This window comes from Trachurus japonicus, chromosome 10 (assembly GCF_045865225.1).
Source record: "Trachurus japonicus isolate A0001 chromosome 10, Traja_1.0".
NCBI classification, from domain to species: Eukaryota; Metazoa; Chordata; class Actinopteri; order Carangiformes; family Carangidae; genus Trachurus; species Trachurus japonicus.
This window is the reverse complement of record NC_140916.1, coordinates 18,545,635-18,555,452: the sequence shown is the minus strand read 5'-3', so window position 1 is coordinate 18,555,452 and position 9,818 is coordinate 18,545,635. Positions and strand designations below refer to the sequence as shown.

At 42.9% G+C, this 9,818-nt stretch overlaps 1 protein-coding gene across 1 annotated transcript; it reads right to left on the bottom strand.

The window, feature by feature from the left end:
* Positions 1 to 4,861: 4,861 nt before the first annotated feature.
* On the bottom strand, positions 4,862 to 9,754 carry LOC146979759 (uncharacterized). The gene is made up of 4 exons (XM_085789762.1): positions 8,726 to 9,754; positions 6,946 to 7,064; positions 6,695 to 6,812; positions 4,862 to 6,555 (listed from the first exon to the last, which is right to left on the bottom strand). The coding sequence occupies exons 1-4, from the start codon at positions 9,147 to 9,149 to the stop codon at positions 5,558 to 5,560; spliced, it is 1,659 nt and encodes a 552-aa protein (XP_085645888.1). The 5' UTR covers positions 9,150 to 9,754; the 3' UTR covers positions 4,862 to 5,557.
* Between the last annotated feature and the right edge of the window lie 64 nt (positions 9,755 to 9,818).

The following is a 9,818-nucleotide window of genomic DNA, read 5'->3' as shown; positions in this document are numbered from 1 at the left end:
AAGGTTTTTTGAATTTTGAATCTTATATCTATTGGTATTACTATATAGGTGGGCTCAATCTATATTCAACCATGAGGACATGATACTTAACTGTTGGCAATCTAAAGCTGTTTCTGATAAGTTAGTTGATCTAGCAAAGTTTCCATTTATCAACTCAGTTGGAGAAGGAGATTGGAGATTGGTCAGTCGAAAAAATCCTAAATGAACTTAAATGCATAATTAAACAACATAGAATCATTAAAAATGCATGCTTGGTCCTATGTTTTTTTGTTTGTTTGATTTTCATCGTATGTCCACCCATTAGTAGTTTGGCAACAATGGAGACAAGAAACTAGTCACCTCACCTACTGGAAAACACACCTGCTGCTGCTACACCACTGATTAGCATTTAGCCCGCGCCACTGGAAAGATATGTAAACCGTCTGTGATACATTAACCAACAGAAATAAACAGCTAATTGATCAGAAATCTGCTTTAACCTGTTTATGGAGCAAAAAAAATACACAAAAAACGCAGTTGTGAGATATTTTAGCGGGTTGACATCGCTGAAGCTAACGTGTTAGCCTGTTAGCATTAACAAACTGTTGTGGTGAAATAACTTAAGGGATGATGGTAAGTGTCCACTCACCTGTCCCTCTCGATGACACACGGACGAGAAGAGAAGAAAATATCTTAGCTTGCCAGGAGTTCAGCTTCATTTATCAGTCCATTGTTTGTCTCTCTGCATTTGATACTCAGATTTTCAGCTGAAGATTGCAACCGGGGTTGATGAGTGAGTGACCAAACCTAACATTTTTGGAGGGAAGAAGAAATAACAAGGAGCTAACTCGGTTTACAGACATAAAGCTGAGCTAAATCGCTGTTCTAGGCAGATTTAAATTGGTCACACAATACAATTATAAACAATAGTGACACACACACACACACACACACACACACACACACACACACACACACACACAGTCAGACTCTCTCCACACTGTCATATTGTAAAATCCTCATGACCATAATAATCATTGTAATACTATAATCACCATCATCACCTCTGCATGTGGTTTTTGCTCTTGTACAGTAAATCCAGTTCCGCTTGTCCTTGTTAACCTACCATGCCTGACCCTGGGCCTGTGTGAAACCAGCAGCCTCACACCTGTCTCCCATAGCGACCAGGCCATTCAGCCATGAAGGCTTGGACCAGTCACGTTACCTTGGTGACGGTGGAGCGTGACAACGACCCTCCACTCCTTCTCCTGGACCTGTTTTACCTTGGAGTGACTCTGTGAGCATGTTGTGTCCTCACGTCATCTCCACGAGGAGAAATCACTGAGAAACTGGTGGACAATCTTCATTAGGTCTTCATCTGAGCATATAAAAGCAAACCCTGATCTGATCTGACTGACATGATGGAAACTAGGCTAAGTGACAAACAACAACAACAACAACAGATTAAATAGAATAGAGGGTTTACAGCTGATGTGTTGAATCATTGGTGACTCATATTGAGTTCACAAGCCGAAGCTGTCAACAAATCAGCGCATTCAATAGGCCTACATAAGTATAAAATCAAGGCAACATGCAAACACATTTAACTATTGACCAAATTACATTTGTCATTGGTGATGAACAAAATCTGATTCATCCAAAACCCACAAGTTGACCCCGTTTCATCTCGTCTCAGGTGGACTTTGAGACCCAAATAGTGTTCAGGCCTGCAGACAGCCAGCATGATAACGATCAGCACCATTCATCAGGAGCACTGATGTGTCCAATCAGACGCTGTAATGCTTGTGAGTGTCTGTCTCTGTTGACCTGGTGCTTCTTTTCCTTTTCCACCCCCACTCCACCGTGCAGCCACAGGGTTGCTTAGCAACCAAAGAGCAGCCTATGGTGAATTTGTGCAGACAGTCACTCATTCAACCACATACACACACTTGGGAAACCCAGGAACTCTGAGAGGGGAAGATAATGTACTCCTACTCCACCCCCATCATGCTCTGTGACCCCCAAAATGTGAAGAGAAACAGTCCATGCCACTGCCTGGTGTGGACTCAACCCAGTGACAGTGGTCCAGTGATCTCTCTCTCTCTCTCTCTCTCTCTCTCTCTCACTCACACACACACACACACACACACACACACACATAAAAGCCCAGTGCCTGAGCAGAAAGCTGTCCCTCCATTCAACTGTTGGCATCACACACTCACACCACATCCAAAATAATAGCAAAACAATCCCATCAGTGTCTTTGATTTAAAATAATAATAATAACGATGATAATCATAATAATAATAATAATAATAATAATAATAATAATAGCCTAATAATAATAATAATAATAATACATTTTTATCACACATATCAACACCTCAGTTAATATTTTTCCAAAGCTGAGAAAATACAAATGGATTTAAGACAGGCAGCCATGAAATCAGCAAATTCTACAGACAAAGAGCTTTAAGAGATGAAAGTTAAAAGCTTTGCCGCATTTCTCCAGTCTAACACTATTAGCACATTAAGTGAGTGCTTAAATACAGTCAGCAGACGATGGATCAACTCACTGCCTTGAGCAGGAGACAGCACTGTAATCCCCTAAAGGGGGGTTTCACTACAGTAATGGCAACCCGCATGAAACTGCAGCCCATGGGGAGTGGTGGGACTGGGTAGATTATGAGCAGCCTTGGGGGCAATACTAAACCCATGGCAGTTACTGCAACGCACACACACACAAAGGCAAGTAAATGTGCACATGTAAACATAACCATAACATGCATGAAAAAACAGACGTAAGCACTCTTGACAATGGAAAAGATAAAAGACAGAGAGTGATTGCACTGCCACATAAAAACCAACACACACACACACATGCAATACCCAGTGGTATAATTTGCCTGATTCCTTGGTGGTGGTTAATACTTGCAGTCTTTTTGCTTCTACATGACATGTTTGGGGAGGAAAGTGTAGTACCTCGGTGTCGGGGGGATAATTTCACTCCTCAAGGATTATTGGACGGTGATGGAATGACTCTTTGGGCCAGGGGCAAGGAAGCTGCTGGAGGTTGAGAGTGTTTTTTTGGGGGGAGGGCAAATCAAAGCAGCAGCCCCAGGGATGAAAGAAATAAACTGACACATGGTGACATAAAAGTTAAAGAGCACATTAGAGCCTGATCTCTGCTGCAAAATGGAGCAATAACACTATCAGCTGGTGATAAACATGGTTACCTGACAGTGATGGAGGTACTATTTTACATGTTGGCTGTAAAAAATAAACAGAAAAGCTGAAAATATACCAAATCAGATAATGAGACGAGTGAACCATAGGGCCATTAGACTTTGGTCAAATGAGTTTATCTGATTTTACCCCAACATCAGAGGGCAAAACATGGGTAAAACACTGACATGTCGTTTTTAGAGGGTGGACTGATTAAATATCTATATCAGTGTTAACTTTATGTAGTGCCTTCTTCACATAAATTCAAATTACCAGTGCTGTGTAGTCCTTCCAGACTGATCAACTGTTCATTTGTTACCTTTCTTCCCCTGGAGCAAAGCCGCTTAGAGCAAAAAGGAGATTACACATGTAACCAAATAAACAAACTGTAAAGCCTATATGTGACCCTTGCTTATGAAAAAAACAAAACAAAGAGACGTGCCTATTTTGAGACCCAAATCTGTAGATAGATTTAGGGCTTTCATCCGCACATAAATACAGCGTTTACACAGTACATGCCCCTAAAAGCTCTGTGAGAGCCAGAAGCTTTACTCAGTGGGGACTCAATCCTCTCACATTAAGAGTAGTTCAGTCACACGCACACATACAACTCTGTGAACATGATATACACTCGTTCCTATGTTAGGCTTTCTCTCTGTCCTGCTTTATAGCAAGTGTAGGGTTGGCCTTAGGTTGTGTGCTCTTTAAAAAAACTGTTTAATTTTAACAAGTGTGAAAGTAAAACCCCAGAGGGAGAGACAAACACAGGTGACCTTTGAGGGAGGGGAGGTCACCAAAAGCGGTCACTGGATGTAATCTTTCAGCGAGCAAACCGAGGACTCAGCAGCCTGGGGAATACATAACACACGGCTTGACCAGGCCTCACTCAGCAGAGAGACCGGGCGTGAAAAGAGACAGGGAGTGAGAGACAGGGACAAATATGTCATCGACCTCAACGCGTCCCATACACTCGATATATTTTCAGGCCAGTATGCATGTAGGTCAATCAGGGACGAAATCCACAATGTCCGATGCCAATGTTGTGATTCTACAGTTCAGTTGAAGCAAATTTCATAACTGTTAAATGGAAACCTAGTTTCTACTTATATAATTTTTTTCATATATGAATGCTACCAATAACTCTGAGCCCATCTGTGGATTTTTTCAAATACTTAACCAATGTAAAGTGAATGCAAGAGTTTGTCGCTAAATCACAGGGTTCAATTACCGGTACTTTCAAAATACACTTTTCTACCATTTCCTGAAAAGTAATGGTTTAGGAATGAACAAGGTTTCCACTCAACAGTGACAATATGAGGCTCAAGCATTTTGCCTCTGATTTTACACAAATATATTTTGTACATGTGAACACACTCATCCAGTACTTGGATACATTCACATTTCGGTTTTGCTTCACCAACACCAACTTCAGTAAAGAATAAATTGACGGAATGACATATCTGTCACCATAGACCACACAGTAAAATATGCCAGACACCTCTATCTGTAATCTATTTTCAATGCCACCCATAGCCATTTCTATTGCTATAATTTGATATACTCATATTGCCCCCTGGTGTCTGACAAGCAATGGTGCAACCACATTAGATTGTACTGCTCAATGCATGAATGTATCAGGCGAAGGAGAACAAATAGATTCAACAACACTATATCATTTAATTTGACTTTGCAAAAACATGATGGAAAATAAAAGCACAGTTCTTCTTTAACAACACAGCTATGTACTTGTTGCAATACTGTTTCTATTTTAAAGCACAGTGTAAATAAAAGTTTGAGGAGATGGGCAGTAGATAAGCACAAATTTTGAAAGAAGAGACGTGCTAGCCTACCTCTGCATGCCACATGTCTAAATCTAACATCAAGACTTTCTTTACTGGTTTTATGGAAAATGGTTTTATAGTTTTCCACCTCAAGTAAGGAAATGGTACTTAGATTTGCTCTGTGACCTTCCACTGATCGGGAGGAACAACACCGTCATCCTGGAGTAACTGTTTTTTATAACAGCAGCCAATGTTTCTCATTTCTTGATCATTACATCCAGTCATTTATAATACATTTAAATACAAATCGCTCCCTTTAAGTGTGAGCCATAATACCATAACTCTGATCTACCATTTCTTTCAAAAATAAAATAATATTTTTGATGTTGTAAAATTACTGTTTGGGGTTCATTTAACTGTCGCCACACATCAAATGTGAACAAAAATATGAAATACTTTCACATTGTTTTGAGTGTTGAGCAATAAGTTTAGGGCCCATTACCCTGACATGAGTTCCTAGCATTTAGTTTACAAACAGAATTCAAGTGCAATCCATCATTTTCTTAATCTATTCAAATGGGATTAGGGCCGATGTCAGGCTCTTGCTGATCCTCCATGTAGTAGGGATCTCCTTGGTGGACTCTATGATTGTGGACCCTGAGGTTCCCCCTGTGAGCAAACCTCTTCCCACACTCTGTGCATGCAAAGGGCCTCTTCCCCATGTGAACATCCCGTTGGTGGGCTCTCAAGTTCCCACTGCGGGCAAAACGTTTACCACACTGCGTGCACCCAAAAGGTCGCTCACCAGTGTGCGTGCGAGTGTGCACAGTAAGCTCAGAGGGAGTGAGGAAGCTCTTGTCACAAAACTGACAGGGATGAAGTCTGACTCCCGTGTGGCGCAAAAGGTGTCTCCGCTGGTGGGAGGGATAGGTGAAACACTTGGCGCAGTATGGGCAGGTGTAAGGTCGTCCATTCCCTCCACCGGGAGCTGGAGGGTGGCTGAGGGTGTTTGTGTGCCGTAGCGCCAGAGACTGTGAATTGGACTGTGGTCGGAGAGGGTCTCTGTTGCCAAATGTTGTGAGTCGCCGTGTATGATTGATGGGGCCTCTCCCGCCCCTGTCGTCTCTGGGTCTCCACAGTGATTCGGCAGAGGGAGCTTGGGGTTGATCCTGCCGAGCTCCCCTCTGCCCAACGCTCTGGCCTTGCACTGAGTTCCTACTGGAGTTCTGGTTCTCGGGCTCCTGGTCCAGGAAAGGAAAAGAGCTCTCGTCATCTTCGTTGCTGGTCTCGTCGGAGCCGAAACCGGGTCGGAAGCAGGGTCCTCCTTCGGCACCGGCGCTGCTGCTGGCTGGACCGGAGCAGCCGGTGCCATCTGCCTGAAGATTCTCAAGACCGGACACCCCACCTCGGGTGGCGTCCAACCCTGGTAACCACTCCCCTGGTTGAGCTAGGTTTGGGTCAGGCCTGGGGGAGCAACGTCCACTCTGAGAGATAGAAAGAAAAGGGGTGGAGGTTTGATCCTGGAGGGGTCTGTGGTCTGCACTGTGATTGTCCTGATCCCAATGAGACACTGTGGACAAATTAGGGGCAAAAGGAAAATTGACAGTCTTTCATCTCACCTCCTATGATATCTCCTTTGACACTCAAAATAATCTTGCTTCTAGTATAAAAGTGAATAAGAGTAGAACTAAATTTAGAAGGCTACTTACATTTTGTCTTGGTTTGTGTGACAGACAGGGAATCAATCTGCCTCTGGTCCCCAGCAGCAAGGCTTCCCTCTCCCGCTTGGACAGCAACGGACCCAGTCATAGGCCGCGATGCAGCTCGCTGGGAAGCACAAGTCAAAATAAGTGTGTAAGATGCAGGAAAACCAACCGCATTGTGTGGTCAAAACAACACTTTGTGTGGATGGCCAACTACTTCAGCCTCCAGCTGATGGAGAGACAAGACAGGGTCTGACCTCATGCTTTACTGAAGCTCCATCCTGGCCTGTGACCTCCTCTTTCAGCCCGCTCAGACTCTGAGTGAGCCCCTCCACCGGGTCTTGGTGAGAAGACATATCTTTACCCTCATTCAGTCCTGTGCAAGTAAAGAATCTATGGTTAGTGTATCAATAAAGTCTGGTGCCTCTCAAAGTGGTTTGCATGTCAGCAGCAAAATGGAAACTGCAAGAAAAGTACAAAAATTTGCTGAATTAAGAAAGTTGTAAGTAAGTTCTCTGGGAATAGTTTAAAATGCAGCTGTGAAGGATCTTACAGCTTGTGGACAATCATAGAACAATAAAAGGGCATTTAGCACTTTGGAAACTCACTGAAGAACTTTATTCTGTAGAGAGAGTAGTTCAGCAATAGCCGTTTTTGGAGGGCAATAATACAGAGCATTAGTGTAGTCAGAACTAGAGACAAAAGAGTAAACTAAGTTTTCCTCATCTTTCATTTTTTCATCTTTAAAATTGCAATGTGCAAGTAGAAGGCCACTCTGGTCAAAGATTTCAAATGGGCTCTCACACTAATATTAGATAATGATTTATGCCAACTAGGAGGATCTCAGTCATATCTTCATTTAGCTGAAGGATGTTTTAGGTCATACTCAATAGTGGCTGAAAGGCGGTCAGTTATTTGGGTCAGCTGGACTCACTGACACATACAGCTGTGCGGGTCAGACTCAGCACAGCTGTGAAAATTCATGCCATACTGATGCCGTGGCATGAGTTTTTATTGCAGGCACAGTAGACTGAGAACAGTCAGGTCATTGCTGTGGGTCACAACTTAATCAACATTTAGTGTTTCAAATGTGTTCTCCAATTTTGACATTTTTTCCAGTAATATATGGCTAAAAAAAAAAAAGCTTAGAAGTGTATGAGACGGATCAACCCATTTCCCAGGATGAATGTAATGAAAAGGATCATGATCAGTAGTGTTGAAGGTCAAACAGAATAAGGAGAAACATGTTTCAACAATCAGAATTTGATCCAAATCATTCAGAAATGTTAACAAGAGCTGTCTCTCTGCCATGGGTTGCACTGAGACCAGCCAGGTTCAAAATGCGTTATAACTGAAATTGTCTTTAAAGACATTATTTGACAGGTATTTATGAAAAAAAAACAAAAACAAAAACGGGTTGAATGTGGCTGGTGGACTGATTCATAATAGTACTAGTTTTAATAGCTCATTGTCGAAGCATACTGGATATGGATTACTTTAATGAAAAATGGGGTTGAGCAATGGAGGGGTTTAAGATACTACCACTTAACGGTTTGGACACAACTTCTCATTCAATGGTCTTTCTTTACATTGTAGATTCATACTAAAGATGTCAAAACTATGAAGGAACACACAGTTATACAGTATGGTAAAGACAAAACTGTCATTGTGTTAGAAAACTGTTGCAGGTGACGACCTCATAGAGCTGATGACTACAAGTGTGCAAAAAGCTGTCATGAAAGCCAGCGGCTACTTTTAAAAATCTAATATACGGTATAAACATATTCAGCTTTGTTGTTGTAACTTTTTTTGTTTACTACATAATTCAATGTGTTCCTCCATAGTTTTGATGTTTTCCATTTATATCTACAATGTAGAAAGTAATAAAAAAGAAAGAAAGATTAGTCCAAAAGTCCAAACTTTTGACTCATCTACAAGTTTTTCCCAAACTACAACAACAACGACCATTGTGTTGTGTGTGCTGCATGAACTTTTAATCCTGAGTTGAATAAGGATAATAGGCTACTGCTGCAATACCTGCTCCTGATAGGGTCTGCTGCCTCAAGCTGCCCTCTCTGTCTCCTGATGGCATCTCCCCCTCCTCGCTCCCTCCGCCCTTCGCCTTCTGCCTCCTCTCCACCTTCTCCAGCTTGCCTCGGAGGATGGAGATCTCCTCGGTTTTCTGCACCAGCTCCGCCTGCTGTTCACACAGGCTGCTCTCGAAGATCTTGGCTATTTCACACACGGCGGCTGCCAGCAGCGAGTCCATGACGGTGGCCAGCTGAGCGTGGAAAGCACTCCTCACGGCCTCCATTGTGCTTTGTTTTAGTGCTGATGTTTTGACGTCAACGATTGATTCGCACCACTGTTGTTTTCCTCTGGGTCTGGCCTCCAGAGGCAGCTGAGGGACGATGTGGCTAACACTGTACACTCCTCTGCCCTGGCATCTATGAGCTGCCATTAGATGTGGCCATGCTGAGTAGCTATGCTATTTCTAATCGCCATCTATTGCAGCTCTTTTTGCTTTGACCGGCCCGACCGCGCTGTGATTTAATATCGGGAAAGTGGTCAAGCGTTGCGGTGTTTTCGGCGTTATCAATAAAGCTGTGGTGTCAATGCAATTGAGTCTGCTCGGTAACTTAGGCTAACGCCACTGCTATACACAGTGATGACAAGCGATGCGGTGTAACACAGTAAGCCAGTTTGCATAATACAAAGATATAAACATCGTCAGCTTTTGGCTATTGGGAAGAAAACCGGCTGTAAACAAGAGCTTTAAGGTATGTTAGCTAACATCACCTCTAGCTACCGTGTAAACAAGAGAGCCAACGAAGCGTAGCCAGCTCTGTCCTGTTAAAGCCAAGACTCAAGGAAACCGTGTGAATGAAATGGAAACAGCCATAGACGCGGGTCGACAGCGACTCCCGACAGTCGGTTTACAAATATCTTCCCTGGTGAACATTAAAACCATGCAAGGCGGTCACAACCACAGATCTGCTGCTCACTCGTCGTCCCCCGGCTAGCAGGTTGATGTCTGTGATGTGGTCACGTCGCAAGTCTCGCGATAATAGAGCGAACTGATTCTTCAATCTGATATGAAAACAAAAAACACACAACCTCAAATAAATAC